The 26383-nt window shown below is 39.0% G+C and overlaps 1 protein-coding gene across 6 annotated transcripts in view; it reads left to right on the top strand.

Annotated features, from left to right (window-relative positions):
- Positions 1 to 26383, top strand: part of KMT2E (lysine methyltransferase 2E (inactive)) — a 73941-nt gene that overhangs the window by 16563 nt on the left and 30995 nt on the right. For 3 of the 6 annotated variants that reach the window (XM_083183011.1, XM_083183012.1, XM_083183010.1), the window contains exons 3-16: positions 4648 to 4762; positions 5203 to 5426; positions 5643 to 5723; positions 6668 to 6726; positions 8321 to 8374; positions 11634 to 11806; positions 12720 to 12758; positions 13643 to 13873; positions 15769 to 15899; positions 16235 to 16352; positions 16557 to 16666; positions 18890 to 19154; positions 21254 to 21352; positions 26058 to 26222. In XM_083183011.1, the coding sequence (XP_083039137.1) occupies positions 4648 to 4762; positions 5203 to 5426; positions 5643 to 5723; positions 6668 to 6726; positions 8321 to 8374; positions 11634 to 11806; positions 12720 to 12758; positions 13643 to 13873; positions 15769 to 15899; positions 16235 to 16352; positions 16557 to 16666; positions 18890 to 19154; positions 21254 to 21352; positions 26058 to 26222 (1864 nt within the window). The remainder of the gene's footprint in view (positions 1 to 4647; positions 4763 to 5202; positions 5427 to 5642; positions 5724 to 6667; positions 6727 to 8320; positions 8375 to 11633; positions 11807 to 12719; positions 12759 to 13642; positions 13874 to 15768; positions 15900 to 16234; positions 16353 to 16556; positions 16667 to 18889; positions 19155 to 21253; positions 21353 to 26057; positions 26223 to 26383) is intronic. The other 3 variants (XM_083183015.1, XM_083183013.1, XM_083183014.1) reach the window with 2 other exon arrangements.

Below are 26383 nucleotides of genomic sequence, written 5' to 3'. Positions count from 1 at the left end.
TCCTCCCTTCTCTGTATGTTTCCCAGCCCCTTGTGTGAGCCAGAGGAAGGAGAGGCAAAGCAGGCACTGCAAGGACAGGAGATGCTTGGGCTCCCGCTTCTGCCCTCCTCCACTCTCCATGTTACGGGAGCAAGCTTCCCCCTTGCTGTCCCCCTCCCCAAACACTGCTGTCACTCTGATTGTGGAGTAGGGTGATATATACGATTGCAGCAGCAGGGGTAGGACGCCAAACACATCTGACTGTGGTGGCCGGCACATTCTTTATCATCTATTTTGTTTTTTTCCAAGGATTATCACACCTCAATAACAGAGCTTTGGCAGGTGATAGAAGGGATTATGGGTAGAGAAAATAAATAATGGCAACTGTACCGAATTAATTGTTTTTCAAGAAGGTTTTCTCTTCCATCTTAAGGCCCCCATACACAGAGCCGATTTGGTCCGATTTCTGCGACCAATCGGGCCGTTAAATAGGACCATATCGGCTGTCTCTGACATGCCGTCGGGTTCGATGAGCGGTCCCATGTGCATCGAACTCGAACAGGTGGTCGGAACTGCTGCCCGTCCGACCACCCATACTGGGACCTCCCTCCTGGCGGCGAGATGGGCGGGAAGCAGTGACACATGCGATCCATCACAACAAATTGTGACTGATCGCATGTGGGAAGGTCCCGAGGTCTTACAGGGTATCTGATGTTCGTACAGTCTCGCAGCAGTGTATAGCACCTTTACACTATGCGGTTTTGGCCCTAATTCACTTGATCCCAACAGATCGGGCGGGCAAATCAGGTGAATTCGGCCAAAATTGCATCTATGATATCTGATGTGTGGTTGGAATCAAAGGTTGGACCTGCTGCCAGTCCGACCTCCGACTCGGGCACCCCTCCTGCGGGCAGGGACCAGGATCACATGCGCACCTGCTGTGGGGAAGGTCCAGGGTGGAATTTATGGCCATGCACTGCTGCGACGCTTAACCCTTTCAGTGGCATTGTTGCCGTCAGATGTGAAAATAAAACTGGCAGTGGTCCTTTTTTTTTATTCAACAAAACTTCAATTATTTTACATCAGATCCTTTGCTAGCAATATCTAAAGTGGTTCACCTGACCAAGCTAATTGTTGCGCCACAAAAAGTCCTCAAACGGGTGACTTTTCGCAGACTTCAGTTTGCATCCCCTGAGGGGGTGCAAGCTGAAATAATGGCTCCAGCAGCTGGATCTGCCTCACTAGAGTTACAGCTCTAGTGGCTGCTGGCTGTGCCATTATTAAGTACGCCTCTCAAAATATGTCCTTTTATTGGATTTTTGTGTCTGGAATTTTTTTCTATACCTTGTCTTGCTCTGACTTTTCTATATATTTGTCAATTGTTCTTTTCCAAATATCCATTGACCCCTTTAGCTTCTCTGACCACAGTTTGTAGTTGAGTTTCTTCTTGCCATCAGTAAATTCATGTCACCACCAGATTATTTTACTGCAAACTGAACACTTTGGTATTCTAATTCACATTTGTTTTCCATAGCAACATTACATGTGAAGTAGATTACACATGTTAGTAAATGTCCTCCTTTATGTCTAGGTATACAGTTATGCTGCTACAGCACAACTCCATGGCTGCTGACTGCTTAGTTCCTCCAGACCACTTTAATTTAGAGCTGTTTGGTTATCAAGCAGGGGTATAATTGGAGATGCTGGACTAGCTCAGGACATCTTAAAAATGGATATACATTGTAGGTACAAGAGTACATAAAGCTTAAATATATTTTCAGAAGTTCAAATGGTGCAAATATTTCATGGGCCACAGCAGATCCTTTATATTCAGTTTACACACAATTCAGCAGCTGGTAAACAAACTCCAATCTATGATGATGCCTGCAATGAGCACATGCATGGCGAGATTTGGTACATGGATACATAAGGGTCGTTTTAATCTAAAATGCCACATTTCAGTTTGCCAGCTCGGAGCTTCACCCCCTCCCCTATTGTATACCAATGGCAAGTTGGTATATATCTTTCCTTTTTTCCATGAATTGAAAGGGAAAGGAGGCTTTACCTGTTTCGCTCGCTCGCATATTTAAAACTGGATACACAATTTTTTTTGGTACTTGTTTCCTAGCACGGCGCCACAGATTTTGATTGTGAGCATCGTGTCGGAAAAAATTCCGTCCATCGCATGCCATGCGATCGACGCGATTTTGCATTGATTTTAATGTGAAATGCCCCAAAACACCCCATTTGTATAGAAAACCCCCCTGATGTTTGAAATGGCACCCAATTGTAACACCACCCCGCTATAGACGCCAACCCGAAGCGTGGCGAGCGCAGCGAGCCCATGAGGGGCAGCGGTACGCGTCCTCCGACCTTTTCATACCCCTACTATCCACGTCGGCGTGGAGTTGAGAATAGAAAGTGTGGCCAGCGCAGCGAGCCACCGAGCTCGAAGCGTGGCCAGCGCACGCGGATACCTTCACAGGTCTCGCGGGCTTCACAGGTATCCGCGTCCCCTCGCGGAGCTCGCTGTGCTCGCCACTTTCTGTTCTCAACTCCACACCGACGTGGATAGTAGGGGTATGAAAAGGTCAGAGGACGCGTACCGCCACCCCGCGCGGGCTCGCTGCGCTCGCCACGCTTCGGGTTGGCGTCCTTAGCGGGGGGGGGGGGGGGCATTAACCACATTTTTTACACATATTCAATGTGAAATGGGCCACATTGGCCCATTTCACATTGTCACCTATGTAAAATCGGGTTGATTGCATCGCGGGCCATTATAATGGCCCGCGACGGACGCGATCAACCTGATTTTCACTTTTACATTGTTCCTTATGGGGAAATCGCGTTAATCTTATTAGGGGACGCGATTTTCACTTTTACCGGCAAATGAACCAGTTAAAGTCAGAAAATCGGGTCCATCGCATGCCTTAAGTACCTTAACTTAAGGCATGCGATGTACCACGACGGGTGCCGTGCTAGGAAACAAGTACCCTTTTTTTTTTTTTTTATGCAAACGATAAAGATTAACAATATTTTCATGAAAATCTTCTAATGTGTACACAACACACAATGGGGGGGCTATTCAATCCGGGATTCTGACTGATGGACCGTTGACATCCTGGCCATTTTTCTTCTGATTCGACAGCTGGTATTCAATGTATTGATAGTCAAAGTCTGCAAATTGTCGGAAACAGCTGTGAATTTGACAATCCACAGCCATTTCCATCAAAACCGATCCGATTTAAAATAAAAAGTCTGAACTGACACCCTTCAGTGCTCTCGTGAACAGTGAGTGTTGATATTTCCGCCTGTCAGGAAATATCGGCACAGATGGAATACCCCACTATATCATTAATGAAGGGTGCTCCCACTGTTATTTAATGACATCCTCTGTTTATACATGCAGTAAAATCCTGACTTATATAGTCAATACCAGCTATTGCTGCTGAGCATCTTATGGTGTGTACACACGATACTTTTTGCCTTCCGATGTTGACGATATAGTCGACATCGGATTGGAATCGGATGCAGATCGCAAGGGTTTTAACCCTTGCGATCCTGATCCGATGCACGTTCACGTATCGCAAGGCAGAAAGTCTTGTCTGCCATGACTATATAGTGCAGATCTGCACTATATAGTCAGACTTGTATGCAAATCGGATGTGCCTTAAGATACTATCCACGATACGATCTGATCGGATCGTGGATAGTATCTTAAGGCACATCTGACCGTGTGTACACACCATTAGGGATACTGTTTGTCTGTTCACCTCTTCAGTTTATTCCAACTTTGGAGGTCCTGCAGGAAGGCAGGATAATGTCACATCTTTTGATCATGGGGTCACTGCTTTTTTTTTTTTTTTTTTTTTTAACCCCTGTATACATTTTCACCCGTAATCCTTTTAAGTGCCAGGGCTTTGGTGAAATGCTAGAGAGAAAAAAACCTACATAAACTCTTGTATTTCACCATACAGGTCTGTTAAAGGATGTAACAGGAACACACACACATTATAAACTAGGGTATAATTGTATACATAGAGCTAAATTAAAATTTTGGAAACTTGGACTAGGTTAACCATTTACGTTATATTGGCATATCCTTTAGAATACAAGCCTACAGCATGCCTGCCACAAGATAGTTCCCAATGGAGTAATTGAAGTGTTGCTTCATTGGGGCAAGCAAAAAAAACAAGTGCTAGCCCATTGTTCCATTATTTTACCGGGCTGGTAACTAGTTTAATCCTAATTTATTATATTCCTTATATAGCACATATATATTTTACAGAGAATATTTGACCTTTAACATCAGTCCCTGCCATTGTACGGCAGCTCATGGTGCATTTTCCTTACCATATGTTACCTTACCATATGCACTAGAGTTCATGTTTGTCAAAAGCCAATTTAACCCACCGTATATCTTTTTAGTTTGTGAGAGAAACAAATATGTGGAGGAAACCCACACATACTCTGGGAGCATACTAACTGCACAAGTGCACTGGGGGGAGGTCGAAGGGAAAATTGAACCCAAGATCTCAGTGCTGCCCCAGAGCATTACTGTAAACTCTTTGCCTTGTGAGTTTTATATGGCATTTCCTCTGAAAAACTATTCTTTGCATCCTTATGTAGTATTTATATGCATAAACTGCAATTCCTCTTTTCATACAGACCAGAATCCGTAGAAGCAAGCCCTGTTGTAGTTGAAAAGTCAAACAGTTATCCACACCAGCTGTATACCAGCAGTTCTCATCACTCGCACAGTTATATTGGCTTGCCTTATGCGGTAAGTTGAGGCTATTGATATTACATTTGTTTATAGTTTTACAGGTTTGAGGTTTTCAATTGAGTTTTAAAGTATTTTATCTATGTAATGAACTGAGGGAGATATATCTATATCTACTGAATTAAGTGTTTATTGCATTTAATCTCCCAACTAAATTAAAGGGATATTGGGGGTCAATGTTAATTTAAAAAAGAAAGAAAAATCCAGGCATGCCAGGTTTAGGGGTGTATTCAATGTTGGGGCGGAAGTGGGACAAGGGGTCTACAGCAAAAAGGTCGACAACCATTAGGTCAACGTGGGTTTTTTCATGGTGTCGACATGGACACCGCTTGAAGAGCACCCGCATCCCCTCGCATTATGCAGTAATTCGGTTTTTGCCATTTTGTTTCATTTGTATTTTAATTGTTTTGCAATATTATTATTTTTGTGTATGGAAACAGGATCACAACTATGGTGCTCGACCCCCACCAACGCCTCCGGCATCTCCGCCTCCTGTTCTCATTAAGAATGAAGTGAACATATTTACCACTCCTCATTTTGATGAGACTTCTAGTGCTACAACCATCAGCACCTCTGAAGATGGAAGCTATGGAACAGATGTCACTCGATGCATCTGTGGCTTTACCCATGATGATGGGTACATGATCTGTTGTGATAAATGCAGGTATGAGATGAAGTTGCAGTACATATGGGAAATATCTGATGCCTGTCATATTGTATGTATTTTATGACTTTTAATTTAATGTAACATATATGGTTTCTATTATGAAGACCTAAACCCAAAAGGTCTGGCCTTGAATCATGTTTAATAGCTGGCCTCTGCACAATTGTACCAGTCCAGCCCACGTAACTGTTTCTGTATTTTCTTTTTTTCTTCTAGTGTATGGCAACATATAGATTGTATGGGTATCGACAGACAAAATATTCCAGACATCTATTTATGCGAGCGCTGTCAGCCTCGGTAAGCAGCTCATTTTGCTTTTACAGTATGTGTTGAATTTACTAGAACATTCTGATATTTTTCACCCAACTGTATGTTTGAGCACTCTTACACCCTTTGTCATTTCCAACTGAACCGTAAATCTTTTTAGAAAATACGGTACTTGTTTCCTAGCACGGCGCCCACGATTTTGATTGTATTGATCCGGTCGGAAAAATTGCGTCCAACGCATGCCTACCAAATCGCATGCGATGTGATCGACCCGATTTTTACATTGGAATCAATTTAAAATGGTCCCTGAGACCCGATTTTACATTGATTTCAATGTAAAAAGCCCCAAAACCCCCCATTTTAATAGCAAATTCCCCCTGATGGTTGAAATGGCCCCCCATTGTTCACGCCACCCCACAATTGACGCCAACCCGAAGCGCAGCGAGCTCGCGAGGGGCGGCTGTACGCGTCCTCCGACATTTTCATACCCCCACTATCCACGTCGGCGTGGAGCTGATTTTATATAGTGTGGCGAGCGCGAAGCGTGGCAAGCGGACGTGCATAACTTCACAGGTAGATGGACCCGATCAACGCGATTTTGTAATTTAACATTATTCTCTATGGGAAAATCGAGTTGGTCGCATCGCACCGCGATGGACCCGATCAACGCGATTTTGTCTTTCACCGGCAAATACACTGGTGATTGACATAAAATCGGGTCCATCGCGTCGATTTACTACTTAAGTACCTTAAACTTAAGGCATGCGATCAACCCGACGGGCGCCGTGCTAGGAAACAAGTACCGAAAATACTATTATTAATTTTTTAGCACTGAAATCTGCAAACCTCCCACAATGCCGTTCATAAAATTTGGTTCTTTATGTATATATTTTATTTTCACAGCCTTCTACCGGTTGCTTTATGACATTTCACATTTTCATTGTTGTGTAACTAAACTTGTTCTTATCTGACAGGGTTCTGGACAGAGAGCGAGCAGTATTGCTGCAGCAAAGAAAAAGAGAACATTTGTCAGGTAGGTGAAACAAGTTTGGACTGCATTTTTGCACTGTCACATGTCCTAGTGTCAGTCTTCCATAGCCATCAAATCCCTAAATTAGATGATTGGCTTCTGATTAATGAGAAAATGTCCAATATGCATTGAATATTAAGAAATGTATCTTCCCTGCCCCACTCTTGCTATATATTTATGTCCCCTTTGGCTTGCTGTAACACCTTCAATGTATAATTGTGCACACCTCACTGTTTACTTTAGGTGTAAACTAGCTAGTTCTTGAATTTAAACTGTAGCAGCATACAGATGTTTTTCCTAGACACTGGTTTCAAACTTGTTTTTAAATTGTGACATCATTTTTACTTTGGATTTAACATTCAGGTTAACCATAACCTCTTTACATAAATCCTTTATTAAGGGATGTGTCAAACAGACTTTCAAAATTGTCCTTGTTTTGGAACATTTTAGTGATTTATCACTGTATTTCGCTGTACTTTGTAATAAACCTAGGCTTCCTCTCACATATGACCGTTCTACTGTGTATGAGACAGGAACCAGAAATCTACATAGATCATGGTAGTTGGGGAAACTGGAGACATAATTTGATTAGCTGTAGACACATCCATATCCTAAACTATATTATAGGGTGAAAAAAAACAAAAGATTTTTTTGGCTTGAAATATTACCTATTTTTGTTGCTTTTAATAGCAAAGCCCCATACACATGGTGCGAGGGAGCCTACGTGCTGAGCGATACTGCTTAGGGGGATCACTGGTACGGCCAGTGTTCCCTGAAAATAAACTGTTACTAACCCATTGCTGGGGTGCCTATTCAAAGAGCTATCCGGGCCTAATCAGGTCGCTTAGAAATAGGGCTACAATCGTCCCATGTGTACGCTGCATTACAATTTTGTTACTTATTTCCATAATCTTGACCACTAAAACACCCAGAAATAGACATTCTGACATTTATGGGTATATTTACTAATGTACAGTTTTATAGAGACTGAGAGATTGCCAATAGCAACCAATCACTTTTATTATTATTATTCTTATTATTAGATTTTTATTTATAATGCGGTACGCAGCGTCGTACATATAGAACACATTAAAACCGTACAAGGTATACATATTTCTGGCTATTATCTTTAAGAAGCTGCTAGATAGGTAGAAATAGATAGATACACACACACGTATTTTGTATACTCCAAGGTGAAACAATTGATTAAATCTGAAGTTATGATTTCTTTTTATTTTTTCCCCCCATCAAATGTAAAGCAGTCAGTGTGTGTGCATAACTTTGTATCAAAAACACTGCCCAATACGGGAAATTGTCCTATAATCATAACCCAGTCATTGGAAGTAAAGTTATTAGCCACAAATTTGTTTATATTACTTTTTAATTATAAAGCATTGATATTTTAGATGCCGCTACATAGATCATCTTCATAGTTGGGACAATAGTGAAGCCTATTAAGGAGGCAATACTTTCTTTGCCATTAGGTGAACAGATCAGTCTGGTCATGCTCAGAGGCAAAGAGTGTTAGTGCACTGATAATGTTATTTATGGAGTGCCACATACCTTTTGGGCTATAACTTTTGTGACTCTAATGCAGATGATCTTCAAACCTGCTACAATGGCAGAGGCAACAACGGAAGCCTTTTATCTGGTAGGTACCATTTCACGTGTGACCACCTTCCCTCCCTTCACTCCTTATATTACTCGCACTTCTGAGTTTGCTTTCCTTCTAAATTTCTCAAGGTTCCTTTTGTAGTTCTTTTCCAAGGTGTAAACTATCAGCAGTGGTCCTTCTATTCATTCTGTTTGCCTCTTCTGTCTTGCATGTAGAATTGGTGGGATTTTTTTTATGCTTAAGTGATATATAAGACTGGTCCGCTTTTTAATCAGTTGTGCTTTTTTTTTTTTTTCTAAAACCACTTAATTTAAAGCAAGAGTTGATGTGGTTAACCTGTTCACCATTGAAGGCTTTTCTATCTGTGCTGAATCCATTTTGTTATTTTTAAGGTCGATTTATATTCCAACATCCATAGTGGTTAAATAATATAAATCTAGATGAGATTTTTCAACATTTTTTATCATTATCTTTATTATGACACATTGGTTTTCTTAATAAAAAATACACCTGAATAAAACAACTTTATTTTTTTTGCTAGTTGCACATTGAATGCATAGGAATAATAGTGTCTCAACCTAACATACAGTTTTGAATAATGAAACTACTGAATCAAATGGTTTGGTGCTTGATGCCAGAATGTTCATGAGTTACATCATGAACGATGCGCTCGCATAGTTAATGACCCTACCCATTTGCTCAACATGCAGGTTAATTTTGCTATATAGCCAATGGTCCACATGGTAAGTGTATCCTGGTAATGCAGTATCATTTACCAGTATCGTTCAGTGTCTACACTCTGAAAATGCCCACCCGCGGCCATTATCATTCACTATATCGGCTGTGGCCAGGAAAGCCATTGGGCTTATCATTGTGTAAATAATTGCTTTCTATTCCATCGAGCTATAAATGAAACTCATTGTTTTAGTTATGTTACATGCAATAATTAGTATCCGTTACAAGAAATTAGCATTTTTGGGGGTATTCAATTCCAGCCAAAAAATTTGTGGTAATTTCGACGATCCACATGGTTTTCGGAGATGCTGGGTTTTTGCCCAGGCTAAAAATCAATACTGGGATTGAATAGACCTAAAAAAGGTAGAAAATTGCTGTTTTTTTAATCTGGCAAAAGATAACTCTGGGATTGAATACCCCCCTTATATCGTTAACCATATGAGTGCCAACGTTGCTGAGAGATGTCCGCTAAAAATGCCAGGTTCGAAGTCGAGGAATATAAATCCATTTAGTTATTGCCTGCAAATGATCTGAATTGTTATTTTGAAGTTTTTTTAAACACTGAGCAAAATTAAAAGTAGCTGTGAATGACACTGGCATTTTTAGCAGATATTTTGCACATTATAATGCTCTCTGCAAATGGGGAGGTGTCCCAATGAACGCTTACCAAGAATTCAGGTCTTTGCATCTTTATGTGGATTTTTTTGCAGTAAGGATCAGGTATGCATACCATGAATTTTTCACCCTCTAGCTATTTAATCTGACACTCCCATAATTTGAGAGGATATATAGATATATATCTATATACCTAAATTTTAGGACTTTCTTAAAACTAATTATTGATGCAATTCGGCCAAAACAATGTATAAAGTTAAAAACTTTTGTTGGAAAGTGTATATTTTTAATTACTTTAGCTACCTCAAATTACTGAGTTCGGGCATGATTTCTGCTTTACTTTAAACCTGATATTGAGCTTCTAGCTATTCAGAATTGCATTATACCTAATTTACGGATAGTTTTTTTTCTTTATTGTGTAACATGCATTTGTATTTTTTTTCATTGTGATTAGTCTAATTCTGTATAGTTTGAGGTTAATAAAATTATATATTTGTCTAACCATGTTCTTTGGGAACCAATCCATTGTTTAATGGGCACCTGTAATTGCAAGTCCCATTGCCACTTTAGACAAGTGGTATGCAATTGCTCGGGCACCCTTTTTTTTAATTAATTTATCGGGCTGATCACACCTAGAACTGCTGGGTTTAAGTACACAAAATGACTAACCCTATTTAAAGTGTTGCTAGCGAAGCAAAAAGACTAGCTGCAAGCACAAATGTTGCAGCCAGTGGAATCCTATTAAACAATTTAATCTATTGACTGTTATATGCTTATGGTAGCCGCAATGTATTTCTAAAGGTGAAATGCTTATTAAACACAACCTAAAGGTTTTGGTAAACTTAGTTTTTCAGAATGTAAATTTATGTACATAGCATCTTATCATAAATTAATATGTAAAAACTGGTTGAAGCACAATTATATTATATTTTTTTTATTGTAAAAACATGTTTGACTTTAGTATTACAGTACTACATGTTTTTTTATTTTATCTGTCAACATATTGATGGTAACAATTTAACATTAATGTTGAATACTTTACATGAATAAAGGTTTTATGTTTTGTAAAAACTTCAATAATGTTATCCTAGTATTATACAATAAAACACAAATTCTGTACTACTTTAACCATAAAAAAAACACTAAAGGGGAGATATATATTGCTCAGTGTTTCCTTTTCATCAGCGACCAGAGATGGTCACTGATGGAATCTCTGCCGGAGAGAGGTAATCAGCTGGTTGCAGGAGAAAGCTCCTGCGACCAGCGATTTAGAACGGGGCTGAAAACGGGAGCGCGCCAATCGCCGGGGCACACTCCCATCGCTGGCAATATGGTCGCCAGCGACCATATTCCCAGCAATATCAGCCCCTATCGCTGCCATGTGTACACGGTTTAAGATTATGGAGAGGAATTCCATTGAAACTGTACTGTGCTGAAAGTTGCAGTGAGAAGATGTCTTGCAACTGTTCAGTGGGGAATCTAATTGCTCATGTACTTCTTAAAAGGCAATATGTAGAAATGTTTTGGCTTATTTAGTTAAGCAGCAGGTTGCCGTTTTTTCTTGCTTAAGGTGTACCGTTTTGTCGTCCCTCCCCAGTATCACAGATAGTGGTCAATTAATGGTACTCACTTAGTAGTGGTTGAATTGAGTTCTGCTACACTGAGGCACTGTATGTGGTGACAGTGTTTTTACAATTCTGAGCTACAATTCAAGCTCGTCTGCCGTGACCCGAAGATTGAATACCCCCCTTAATCTCTAAACCAAAACACCAAGAAAACCCTTGAACAATGCTGATCTGAGTTTATCTCTTTAATGAGATTTCCATATGGTTTTTAGCATTTATTTTCAATTCGATTCTCAAATTATTTATGACCATTATATGTAGTAAATGGTTTAATTTTGAATGTATTCTTTTTTTTTTTTATTATTATCTGATTTGTAAAGATGGTGATACCAGTGCAACTGAAAGTTGTGATGAAGTTCCCATGGAGCTGTATACTGCTTTCCAGCACACTCCTACAACGCTTACTCTCACTGCCACCAGAGTAACAAAGGTGAATGACAAGAAAAGGAAGAAAAGTGGAGATAAGGAACAAAATGCAGCAAAATCTAAAAAGGTAAGGCATTCCAATATTTTATTGTTTTTAATTGTAACTAGTTTTTAAAAATTAATCACAACCTCCTGAGCATCTTTTTTTATAATACATGGATGGATCTCTGTACTTCAGTTTTCTTTCTTGATAGTTTGCCTATTATGGTAGAAAACCCCATATGTGACTAATAACGCCAGAGCCAGCTGTCATTCGTTTAAGAATACACACGTTTAAGAATACACAATGTCATCACATTCACTTAGTGTTGACTGGACAAAATCGAAAAGATTTAATTTTTATTTCTATTTTAAGCACATTGTAATGTAAGCTCAAAATATATTGGCCAGCAGACCTTGCCTAAAATATAGTAAGCTAGTTACAAAGTTGTTGAGCTTATAATTACACCTTCATTTTTTAGAACATTCTTCTTTATGTCTTACTTTTGTACTTTATTTACAGTAACTTCACTGAATGTAAAATATGCACCTAGCTTAATTGTGACTATGGGGGGTAGTCACTGTAGGGTCATGTCTGTCGGGCTGGCCCAACAGTCGTGTCCCATTCTCAGCCGGCTCGACTGAGATGTGTGCTGAGAAGGGGGCCTTGAGAAGTGGCTGAAGAATGGGCTCAACTGCTTGTGAAGTTGGGCAAGTTCTTCCTAGATCCCCGTTCAGTGCTGTCGGGGAAGACAGCATTGACTAGGGCCCCGCCGCCATTTCCCACGTCAGGAATGGCAGTGGGAGATAGAATATCCCCCAGACTATATGGTCGTCATCTATTTTTTATTTTTATTTTCCCGTTTTATTTTTATTTTCCCGTTATGTAGCATTTCTATTTTCACCTTAATGACCTTCTAAGACAAGTTTTGTGTGATGATTGCCTATACAAGTAAGGTCATCAACCGAAACTTGACAACGTGTTTTTCTTTTTCTCGCAGGCCTTCAGAGAAGGATCTAGAAAATCTTCCAGAGTTAAGGTAGTTATCTGCTTATATATTCTTATCTTAACCACATATTGTTGGCTGTTTGTTAATACTGATACGTGGATACTTAATTGTACGTGTCATAAACTTGGCACATTATATTAGTGTTCCCGCTAGGCTGTTTTAGCTAAAACAGCCTGCCTCTGTCCCCTCTGATGTGACTGGGGAAGCCCGGCGCCGCTGTACATAGCGATGCCCGGCAGTGTACAGCCTTCCGGGTGGGCGGATCCGCCCCCTTCAGTGACGCCGGCGGCTCGGGACCGCCCAAAACAGTGACGTCGGCAGGCCCGGTCCAACCCTCTTACGCTGCCCCCGTTCCTAGAAGGAACACTATATATTAACAGAAAAGGAAAAAGAGTACTTATGTATTATCTGGGCTCCCATGTTAAATGAACCCTATTTTTTCATACCCCTACTATCCAACTACGCATGGAGTTGATTTCATATAGAGTGGCGAGCGCATCGAGCCACCGTGCCCGAAGCGTGGCGAGCGGACGTGGTCTCATAAGAAAAACGGGAGCCCAGATATTACATAAGTACCGGAAAAAGTGGCGCTACTTGTGTCTGGCTCAGACATGCAGGCCTACAATAGTTGAAACTTTTACACATTTGTAGTTTTTTTTTTTTTCTATGTGAATTTTATTAACATTTTATTTAATACAAGAGTAACTCAACTTTTTTTTGTAACAAATTTTGTGATAGTAACAGGCCATTCATTAACTTGACTATATTTCTTTCAAAAAAAATTCCACTACATTTTATGTGTGAATTTCTGTTGATTTGTAACAAACAACCATAAACATGGATCACTAGATCACATTGCTTGATTTATGCACCTCTGAAATTTATTTATTTTTGGATATTAACATCCATTTTAGGGTACTGCTCCAGAAATTGATCCTTCTGACAATACCACATATGGATGGGAGAATAAGATCAAAGCTTGGATGGACCATTATGAAGAAGCAAGTAACAACCAGTACAGTGAAGGTGTTCAAAGAGAGGCACAAAGGATAGCACTAAGGCTCGGTTATGACAGTGAAAAAAACGAGCAAATTGGAAAGCCCAGTTTCAGTTCCAGCAATCTCATGTTTAAGCCACCAGTAGAAGTAAGTCTTACAGTATTGCTAAACTTTAGGATGCAAATAATATAATAAAATCCAAAAATAATGAAAACTATCGTTATGTAAAAAAAAAAAAAACTATGTCTATTGTGGATCTACAGAATTAGAATTGTGAGGTTTTCATATTAAAGTTTAATCAAAATATGCCTGCTTTGTGACCCATCATCTAGAATGTTAATTTATTTACAGCTATGTAATTACAAACCCCATATTCCCTTTAGCAAATAATGAGTAGAAGTTACACCAAAAGTTGATTCTGTGCTATTTTAATAGGTGTAACAACGTTTATTACTCCACAAAAAAAAGGAAAAGACCCTCACCAAATTTATATCCGGTTATGTTCTAAGGATCTTAAATCAAATCTCTGAGGTTCCTTCAAGTCCTTATCATTAGAATCACGAGCGTCATTAGACTTAAAGGGATAAAATTGACAGGTATGGCTCATAGTGTAGACAGCACCAAGGTCGACACATGGCAATATTGACATGGGCTTACAGATGGAGCCGGCTTCTTTCTTGCAGGGGCGCACGAGACGGTCTCCGCCGCCTCACCCAACTTTTCACAGTCTCTGGATGGACAGGAAATCTTCTTTCCCCATAAACGTCTTGCAACTTTGCAGGGCCCCGTGTCAAGCACAATGACCTCTCAAGGGCCAACTGGTCAAGATCAGGGTGGCACAATTTGCTGGCAAGCCATGCAGGATTCTCCAGTGGGTGGGTCATAGTCTACCCTTATGATGGCTAGGGGTTTTTCTGATTCTTATCAATGCTGTGCTTTATGCTAGGAAGCCGGATGTGTCTGATCCCTAACTTAGGGTCGGTTGTGCTTACCAGAAACTAAAGCTGTATATTTACCAGGTTTCTAAGGTCCTGTCCTTTGATACAACTGGGATTTGACTTAAGCCTTCGCTTGTCTTCTCTGAAAGCCAGGTTACTGCTCTTTTATTTTATTTCCAGTTATGTATAGCAACCTTGCTGGTAGTCCGACTTTCCTGCAAGGAGATTTTCCTCTTTAACCTCATTTGTGCCTTCAGTTGAAGACTGAAATTTAGTTTTTTCTTTACAGGCTTTCCAACACTGTCCCTTATTGAACCTTTGGAATAGGTGGTTATTAAAGTATTCTTGGCCCATTGGGGCTGAGTTTAGTGCTTATCACATAGGTCCACCAATGTCTTCTGCAAGTTATATCGGTCAGGAAATTGTCCTTCAATCTTTTCGGATTGAGAGGGTTACCTATTTTTGTATTGAATAGTCTCCACCTTTACGTGGATAGATTTAATGACTTTTGCTGGCCGGACTCCCTCTTTATGCTTTATTCGGTAGTTGATTAGTCAGCTTCCAAACAGATGATTGGTAGATTGTTTGGTTCTTTGTTTTGGGAGGTGATATGTCATGTATACACCCTAACTAACCACCTTGTGCCTCATTTGGCTCTTCCCTTTTTGCTTGATCAGTTAGGAACTTCTGGGCAGCTCAGTGTAAAGCCTTTTGAGGAGCAATTATGCAGGTCTGCTAAATGGGCCTTGGTGCACTCTCTACCGTTTGAATTAATTCTCCTATAGGGTGCGTAGGCTCTCTGCAGTTTAGGGTCTTTATCTCCCATAGTGGACAGCATTCTCAAGTGTCTCCCATGAACTCACAGTGGAAATAACATTTTGGTTCTTACCTGCTAAATTTTTATCTCTTAATCCATAGGAAGACTGTAGACGTCCTCTGATTTGCTCCTAATGCTTTTTATTTGGTTGTGTTACCTAGGAAGCATGGCAGGGTATAGCGAAAAAAATGCTGAAAAGGTTTACCGTAAAAACCAAAATAAATAGATATTTTCATTCTATTGATTTATTGAAAAGTCATGTATTATACTGGGTTTTCTTTTAATAGAGCTATCTGCAGAAGAACAAAAAAATATTAAAAGCTGCGAGAGATCTTCTTCCTGAAACGTTAATTATTGAATATAGAGGAAAATTCATGCTACGTGAGCAGTTTGAGGCTAATGGATATTTCTTCAAGAGGTATTTATGCTTTCCCATGGTTTCATTTAAGAGTTGGCCATAGAATTAAAATACATCTTGCGACATATATATGAAATGCAAGGAATTATTAAATATTTGCTTATCTGTACTAAGCCATACAAATGCAGGCATGAGAATGTCAAAAATTTATGTTTTTGTGTGTATGCATGTATAAATAATATGTAGATGGTAAGGATCTGTACACACACTTGAAGGAATAAAGTAAATGCATCTTTTTAGTAAATAGTATAAATCACTGGTACTTCTATGAAGTCATATTGGTTTATCACATTTCAAAACAATACATTTTAATCTATTAATATTTGTTTCTTTAGGCCGTACCCTTTTGTTTTGTTTTATTCAAAATTTCATGGATTAGAAATGTGTGTCGATGCAAGAACATTTGGTAATGAGGCGAGGTTCATCAGACGATCTTGCACTCCAAATGCTGAGGTATGATTTTGCAGTATGTTTTAATGTTTCATTTAGTTACAGTGCCTCAGATATATATGCCATTTTCATTTTGCTATTTGTAACTGAAATTAGAATTGTGAATAACAGGGTATGTTGGGTACAGGGTACAGACACATCACTTTTATGTGTTTTTTTTTTTCTCCTTTCTGATTTTTGGAATTCTTTTCCCTTCTTATATTGCAGGTACGACATATTATTGAAGAGGGAACTATTCATCTTTATATTTATTCAATTTCAAACATTCCAAAAGGAGCAGAAATTACGATTGCTTTTGATTTTGATTATGCAAATTGGTGAGTAAAAGATAGTCATATGACGGTCTTTGTCCTACAATTAATCATCCAAAAGCCATATATAACATTGCATTAATGAATCATGGTATGTCTGGTATGTGACTTAATTTTTGCCGCAAGTTAGTTTATAAGGTATTTATTATTATAAGCATTGTTTATTAAAAGTCCCAACAAACTTTCAGCTCCAAACATTCAATATAACAAATAATACACTTCGGTGTGTGGAATCATTGAAACCTGTACAACGCTGACTCTGCTTCAGGGTGCTGAGCATCCTCAAACCGATACGCCAATTGTAATATGCTGGACACAGATGTGGTTAATGTCCAATATCAGTCAAGCAATAAGTGTTCCAAGGCAGTAAACAAAGTTTCAGTGTTTCCCAAATACTTGGGCAAGACAGGAGCTATTATGTGCTGGTCCTTCAAATTCCATCCTATGTTTAAATGGGTTTATTTATTCCTAGAAATAGAATGGTACAGTTGTAAAATCTATCAGTTTTGGAACTTATTCAGTTCAAGAATCAGGCTGTCGGCACTGCGGGGGGCAGCTCTCCAGAGCGGATGGGAGCAAAGAACATGTGCCCCACTCCCTACACACAGCGTACAGCTGCTGGCTGTGTTTAGTGGCTGACTGGTGCTGTCAACCCCCCTGACTGCCCCGTTCTGCTCGGATTTCCCAACCCGTGCTGGGACCATTTACCCTGGCCTCTACACTGGTCCTAAAGACCTGGGTAGAGGACCCGTGTAAATGGACAGGGGTTGACCCCATTTACACCGCCGCTGTTCCGTGTCTGACCCGCCACTGCACCAGATTTTTCGGCAGTGTAAATGGGGTATTACTTTCCATTTCTCATTTACCATTTGCTAAGCACTTCTCCAGATCTGTTTTGTGCATCTATAAACGTAAATCCCTTCTCAATCTATTTCATAAAAGAAACTCAAAATGACCGCAGGAGAATGTCTGTAAAATAATGACCAAAGAGACAAATGGCAGGCAGCAGTAAAATGTACAGTAGATTCAGTAATAATGTGGTTAGTACGTGTTGGGGATTGAAAGGGAGTAAATGAATGTTGATACTGCAGGGATAAGGATTTTTAGCATTGGAAGAATAAGTCACAGTGAAACCATATAGTGATTTTTTTTTTTTTTTTTTATTCCCCAACTGCCAGTAAATAATATACACAATTGTTCACTGAATTGGTCACTCTGCACATTTGATTAAATTCAAATATTCTCAAAACATTCTCAAATACAGGACAGTATCTGTCACTGAAAACAATGGCGAAGTAATATATTATGGTGTTTATAAATACCCATGCAACATCTGTCCCCTACATAATTACCCCATGCTGCCATCACACAATACAATGTGATAATTACCACTCATGATCTAAAATGCTTTTTGAACTTTAATAAAATCATGTTTGATGGATTTAACGATGCTAAGGATCAAGTCCACATGGGATGCATGTAATATTGAAATCTGCCAAATATGAAGGAGTCGGAGTAGGTGTCAGACAGACAGCAGTAAAATAGAGTACTAGAAGGTTTGGTGTACGAGCTCTGCAGCTGCTCTTACATGGAAACAGAACAGGCTGTTGGAGAAAGTGCAGCTACAGAACAGGGCAGAGCTTATGAGACTGAAGGTCGAAGTTAATAATAGACTGCTCATCTACGTCATCAGGGACAATGAAATAAATGTAACCAGTTTAACAAACACATGGTGACAATACACTGAGCCTTTTGGGCTTCCAATGCGACGCATGCTTCTGTGCACCTCACATTGTATGTGCTGCAGGTACTTTTGAGCTATATTGCGTCAAAACGCATTGTGCTTTAGCACGTCTCGTGAATTTTAAACTAGATACGATGCAATCTAGTTCAAAAAGCACCAATAATGGCTATGCGCCATCAATTTTACAAACCCCCCCCCCCCCCCCCCCCCCCCAATAAAAAAGTTTGATGCCAAATAACTTAAATAAACAATATGTGGTCCCATTAATCACTTATGAAGTATGAGATAGTGCTGGCACTTCAATCCAATGGCTTAATTCCCCAGGTACTGCTCAATGGAAAACACTGCACCATAGTTTTTGTTTTTTCAACATAATGCTTTACCTGGCTAGCTGAGCCAAGAGAACATTGCTTTTCTGAATTGATTGACTGGTGCTGGTTTTTCATAGAAGCATAACTGTCTTCTGTCTTTCACTATCATTACAGCAAATACAAAGTGGATTGTGCGTGCCTCAAAGATAATCCAGAATGCCCAGTGCTTCGATGTACTTCTGAACCAACAGAAAATATGAACAGTGGTTATGATACTAGAAGAAGAAAAGGAAGGAAAGAAAAGGAGATTTGTAAAGATAAAGAATCTCAAAATCAGAACCTCCTAGTAGACCCAGATGGAGCAATCAACAAACTGAAAACACCAGATAACAAACAGCGGAAACTGTCCCCTCTTAGGCTGTCCATTTCTAATAACCAGGTAATCTAGTGTGTGTGTATATGGAGAGGTATAGCCAAATATATTACAGCATTTACATGCGTTTTTAAGTGGCAATTTCCTTAACTAAATATATATGCATTACAACTTTTAGGTGACTTAATTTTGCTACAGCGCACACAATTTTAAAAGTAAAGAACACACATGTTTAATATTCAGTTGCATTATTATGTTGCCAAGTTTTCCAATTTACTCCTTTTTCCATATCACGAGTAATGATAAACCTGCAACAATGGTAAAAACTAAAATTAGTGGTCATTCTTATTTTATAGATTTATTTTGCACGTGTGGCTTATTTAGATGATTATTCATGATTTTAATGTATTTTTTTTTCTATATAGCAAGGCAATGGTTCATTTTGTAATAGTCATGTAATCCTTGCAGTGTTACGTTTGAAACTCTTTTTACATGGATGCATGGATCCATGCAGTGGGCCTGGCGATGCGCTCGGCACACTATTTTATTCTCCCTCTATGGGTGTCGTGGACACCCATAGAGGGATAAAGTGCCGGTATTGCGGCGGTTGGGATTCTGGCATCGGTATTTCAACCACCAGCATATTGACCGCATCCCATTTCCATATATAGCCGAATGCACTCGTTTATGAAAGACCATAATATGTGTTGGAATTGTGTCATTTAGGATCTAATGGAATATACATTTATGTTTTGCAATAACTTAAAAATGTTGGTAGTTCCCCCAAAATTTTTCGTATAAATTTAATGTGCAGTAAATGCCGGATGCTCTCTATTTTCTTTTTTCCAGAATTGCTTATTTGAGAACCTTTTTTTTTTTTTTTTTTTTGGGTTGATTGTTTTTTCAAGAATAGGAACACCTCAGACAAAGTAAAAGATGTATCAAGCTTCAAAAAAATGTAGTGGACGAGTGATAAGCAATCGGCCAATCAGCTCTGTCATTTATCAAACCCTGCCTGTAATATCGCAGTTAGGAGCTGGTTGTTTATTACTCTACATTTTTATCACTTTTTTTTAAGGTTGATGCATCTGACCGTGGGCCACTTTCTTAATTTATTTATTTTTTCCCCTGAAGTTTTCAACCATTTTAAGTTGTTTTTATCTAAATATTAATATGGCAAATAGTCTTCTGAATGTAGATTAATTTTTACATAACAAGGTTTCTCTATCTAAGTGGAATATTACCTCCAATCCCCACAAAGCACACCTCTCACCGTCCTTAATGGATTCCAGATGGGAAAATCGGGTGTGATAAGAAATGTAATTGCCCCCAGGTATTGTCAAAATAAACAGCCCTAGAGCGTTGAGGATAGTAAAGATGTACAGGTACCTGAAGTTTAGGTAAACCAGTGATGGTCGACATGCATTAGGTTGACTTGACAATGGTTGATGCAGCATACTTGACTTATTTATTATTTTTTTGTTACTTTTCCGTACTGTACCAGCAACGTGAACATGATTGGGAACGGCAGCCAGTGCCAAGCACAGTGGAAGTGGAGCGAGGCACCTTGCTCGAAGCATGGTGATTCCACGTGCTAAATCTTACAAATTGTCGCATTAAAAACATTTTCATGTGTTGACCATTTGCTTGTGTCAACTTTGTACTCTTGTGGACCTTGTGCATGTTGACTCTTAGCTTGAACAAAACACCGGTTTCCTTCTTACTGTCAACCTACTGAACCATATCCTGATCTACTGTAAGTGGAGACATTATAATTTAAGAAAACAATAATAATTGGGTAGATAAATAATTGTACACAAACTTTAAGCAGTCACATGTTTCTCACGTCAAATTGTAATTTTCTTTACAAAAGATTAAATGCATGTTATAGGCAGCAGTAGTATTACTCTCCCATATAAGTAATGTCTTTCCATACTAGCCAGCATGGCTTATACAAATGTACACTTCATTCCAAGCCTAACTGCTGGTCAGGCACCTGACTGATGTAACTCTGGAATGCTATTTGATATCCATTTGGCAACAAAGAAGTTCAAAGTATTCCATTGATTGACATTCGCAAAACTTATCTAGCTATTGTAGTCTTAGTATCCCTTGAGTAATTAGTGCAGTAGAGCTTCTATAAAGCAGTCATTTCCATCTTTCAGGAGCCAGATTATATTGATGATATAGAAGAAAAAACTCCTATTAGCAATGAAGTAGAAATGGAATCTGACGAGCAGATTGCAGAAAGAAAAAGGAAGATGGTAAGTCAGGAAGATAGTGGCTAGTTCGTGTCACTTGGCCCGAGTGACAACTGCTCTTCCCATCCAGACTGTTGCTTCCTATATAGGCTTTAGATCAAAATCATTGACTAAGCGTTTCCTTTGTGCATTATTCTGTAATAAGCAGCTTGCTTGGTGCATTCATTTCGCGTTGCTCTTTAATTTGATTATGTAAAATTGTTGGGTAATTTTTTAAATATTCTTCCATATGTGTTTCTTTTATGACTCCCTCCTGCTCCTCTGTTCACCAATTACATAAAATGGTGCTAGTTTTGCTTTTGTTAATTCTGCTTAAGCAATAAAGCAAGCTTCATTTTCATTTAATTTATTCGCTATTAAAAAGCCTGTTGCTGTCACACTATACTGGTATATGAACAACAACAAAAAAGTATCTTTATTTATTAACAGTTTCTTATATAGCGCAGCATATTCCGTTGCGCTTTACGAAGGAGCCAGTAATACAACAAACAGGGTATTTACAGACAGTCAAAATGTAGGAGGGCCCTGCTCGCAAGCTTACAATATTTGTTAAATCACATTTTTTTTTCTATACACATTCTATAAACTTTTTTTTTTTTTTCAAATATTTTGCTGATGTAAAGAGCCATTATTTTACTTACAAATATTAAGTTATATTTGAACAATTATTGTGTAAAGTACGCCACCTACAGACTTTTTTTTATTCCTATTACCAATTTTCCAGTATACCAGTCTGAGGCTGCACCCCCTGAAAATAATGAAACTTTTATTATAAATATTCAAATACCGGGACTTTCTTGAAAATTCTATAAGTTAGTCCTTGTGCGGAAGTCCTTCTGGATCTCTCTAGATACCTAGAAACATTTATTGTTTCTTTAATCGTTTTGTTTGACTGAACCATCTTATCGGAAGTTATGAAATACTGTTGGCAAAATAGAAATTACAAATAAGTGTGCGCATCACTCAATAATACTCACAATCCTTAGGCACTCAGAAAAATGTACATGCTGTCATAAATGTTTATTTATGTCCAGGTACCCACTGCATATTTTTACCCAGTATTTCAAACCTGAACACGTTTGACATACGATGGCTAAAAAGCATGTCTATTAGCATCTGTGCATTTGACTTGCATGTATGCAAAGAAATAAAGCTGGCAGCATTCCTAAAAATATCATTCTTAAATGCAATGCAACAGAAACAATAATGGAGGAGGTTGCATATCATCTCTCTATCTATCCTATATATATAATTTGTCTCAGTTTGTCACTGAAACACTGCCATCTGTTGACAGTGAATGAAACTACATCAACCTTTTGAAGCATTTGCTTCAAGTGGGCTTACTATATTTGAAGTGCAAATTTGTGTGAGGCCTAAGAATGAACTCCTCTTCTGTAAAGTTTTATCTTGATTTAGCAGTGATTTATAGAAAGTTTGAATAATTTAGAAATTGTGCGTAAATGTTACCTTAAAAAAAAAAGAGGCCTAAATGAACCAGAAATAATTTTTATTTAAGTTTCAAATTAAGTAACAGGATTTATTTGAGCCTCTTAACACTTAAGCTTAACACATGCCTATTCAGTGTACATTTATACTGAGTCAGTTGACAATGATTATTTTACATAATTTGCTAATGAAAAAAAACGGTTTGCCATGTAAGAGGGGTTTTGCTGCATTCAAACCTAAAGTTATATTTGCTGATCTATCAATCTGCAGATATATAGCGAGTGTGTATTCAGAACACAGCCATGGCCGAAGTCACAGCTTGGCGGGCACACGCCCAGTTGCGCTGTGAAATCACTACCGTCTTGCACAGCAGGTGTACGGTAGGTCAGCAGATCTCAAATACATTCATGTGAACAGGGATCAGAGAATGGGTCTGTTGCGCATTCAGCTGCCTATTTAGTGCACTTTCCACTAAGGTTCCTCAAATAAACCTTCACCAGAAACACCACAAAAACAAGAAAATGGGAAAGGTCACTTATCAGGCGCTTGAAATCCTATGTTCTGCGCTGTTGTCTCCAAACCTTTCAGCACATACAAATAAATAAATGAAGCTGGATAGTGAAGTATGTCAATCACTAGTGCATATCATTTAATAACAGCCATAAAAACATATAATATAGACACAACAATAATTAAAAACTTCATCCAGAATAATCAGCACTGAGAGTAAAGTGCATGTGCATCCAAAACAAGGCAAAGGTTGAAGAATTACCGGATCTTGTGGGAACGGAGTTCTCACCAGTTCCACATGCCCTTAGATACAGTCCCCCCAGGGCATATCAGCTGGGCGCTTGTAGTGTAGTGATCCTGGTCCTGCAGTCTCCTCGCCTGCCTCATACACAGTCCACCAACGCGTTTCTTCCTCGGTAGAGGACTTTTTCACACCTTGAAAAAGTCCTCTACCGAGGAAGAAACGCGTTGGTGGACTGTGTATGAGGCAGGCGAGGAGACTGCAGGACCAGGATCACTACACTACAAGCGCCCAGCTGATATGCCCTGGGGGGGACTGTATCTAAGGGCATGTGGAACTGGTGAGAACTCCGTTCCCACAAGATCCGGTAATCCTTCAACCTTTGCCTTGTTTTGGATGCACATGCACTTTACTCTCAGTGCTGATTATTCTGGATGAAGTTTTTAATTATTGTTGTGTCTATTATATGTTTTTATGGCTGTTATTAAATGATATGCACTAGTGATTGACATACTTCACTATCCAGCTTCATTTATTTATTTGTATGTGCTGAATGGTTTGGAGACAACAGCGCAGAACATAGGATTTCAAGCGCCTGATAAGTGACCTTTCCCATTTTCTTCAAATACATTCATGTTCAGTATCCCTTAGCCAAAAATGCCCGGGACCAGAAGCATTTTTGGATAACTGATTACTCTGTGTTTTGGAATATTTTTATATTTGAATGAGGTATCTTACATTTATGTTGTATAAGCACATCAAACAAAATTTTTTTTATTTGTGCATGAAACAAACTTTGTGTGCAATCTCAAGACACTGAATTTGAGAGCCAGTTACAGATGTCCCTAGTAGGTGTTAAGTCCACAAGAGAGAGTTGGTCTCCTTCCTAGCTCATTATTCATAAACCAAATCCATTCTCATTTGTTGTTTTAGCCTTATTGGACAGAAAGAACTCAACATCAACTTGAGTTATGTAGTACTTACTGGATTGAGTGTTTTCTAGATTCGATCTCAAGTTTTACTTGAGCAGCATGAATACAATTTGGTATAGTTTGACATTCTAAATCAGGCTTGTGTTCCTTGTTGAATGTTCAATATGTTGATTCACATTTTGTAAATGCTGGAATATTGGACAACGAATACCCCCTTTCCCCCAAACACACGTGTCTGACCCGGGATTTTTTACCATTTTGTAAATGCTGGAATATTGGACAACAAATACCCCCTTTCCCCCAAACACACGTGTCTGACCCGGGATTTTTTACCATTTTGTAAATACTGGAATATTGGACAACAAATACCCCCTTTCCCCCAAACACACGTGTCTGACCCAGGATTTTTCAGTGTCATACTTGGTTTAGACCGCTTTTCCACTGCACCGTAGTGCCTTCACAAATAAAAAAGGTATAGACATGGAGGCATTACTTCTCAATCCAGCCTTGTAGCATACAGGATGTGGGGATTCTTTAACCCAGATAGAGATTTGGAGCCTGCTGGATGGAAAAGCATGGTGCTATCTGCAGTGTGCACCCTGCTGGGCTCCAAAGCATGTACTGGTCAGTGTGTCACCGGGGTCCTAGTGAGAAGTCCCTGTGGGCAGGTGCATTTTTCCCCTCATTTGGCCCTTTGAGTCTCCATCGGACACAGTGACCTGTAACCAAGACACTTGGAGGCCAGAAGGGTGTACCTTCCCGATGGCACCGCTTTCTTTTTTTTTTTTTTTTTTTTTTACTATCTACCAGTTTCCAAATCAGAGGGAGAATTTTATAGAGAAAGAGATTTTGAAGATGGAATATTCAATTCATTTTTTGTTACGGTTTCGTAAAACCGGATAAGTCACCTCTGCTCCAGCGTGGATATCACAACAATCTGGACTGTTAAGTTGAGTACACCCTAGGATTGGCAGTCCGGCTATTCCATCTGACGGTCGGTAAGTGCATATATGCTTACCAATCGTTGGCTCGGTATGTTGTGCCTTACATCACAATTGGGTAAGCAGTTGTACTGTCAGTAATCACCAGCTTCTACAGCTCTGCAGACCTCCTGTACACACCGTCAATGCATCAATAGATCTGCCGGTGTATCAGCCATTGACTGAACTGCAGGGCCGACACGATATGTATGGAAGACATTCATCGCTGATCTATTGGGGGTATACATTTACCAACGCACCCGCAATGTCTTTGCCATTCAATAATCACTAATATGTTGGCCAGTGTGCCTTCTGGACAGTAATTGGGAATGCCTGCCCTATGGCAAGAGCTGCTGTTAAATGGTTGCATAATTTGTGTAACTTGCAAATACATTTGAAAATAGTCCTTACCTTTTTAATTTGTATTTACATCAAATTAAATGTGTAAGTTGTCCGGTTAAGCCTCACTCCAAAAACATTAGATTTCGCAAATGTATACAATGTATGCTATCTTATTTTTGACATGATCTACATTTATTCTTTTGTAATCATATGAATTCATTCCTAATTACTATTTTTTTTTCTTGATTTTATTTTAGACCAGAGAAGAAAGGAAAATGGAGGCTATACTTCAAGCATTTGCAAGGCTAGAGAAGCGAGAGAAACGGAGAGAGCAGGCTTTAGAAAGAATTGGTACATCTAAAACTGATGTCAAACCAGATACCAAGGATCTTCAGATCCTTAGTGAATGTGAACTTGTTCAGGTAATTTTGTTCTGAACCCATATCTACTATATTACTTATGTTTTTATCTTGGATAAGATTATAAACTCTTGAAATCTGGAATTTTAAAGATGAAAAATTTAATCTCACTGAAACAAATGTTTTGTTTATTTTTTCTTTTCTGGGTTTACAGTCTCCAGATT

The sequence above is a fragment of the Crinia signifera genome, chromosome 4 (assembly GCF_055691185.1).
Source record: "Crinia signifera chromosome 4, ASM5569118v1, whole genome shotgun sequence".
NCBI classification, from domain to species: Eukaryota; Metazoa; Chordata; class Amphibia; order Anura; family Myobatrachidae; genus Crinia; species Crinia signifera.
The sequence above is the reverse complement of the archived record's forward strand: the minus strand, read 5'-3'. Positions and strand labels throughout refer to the sequence as shown.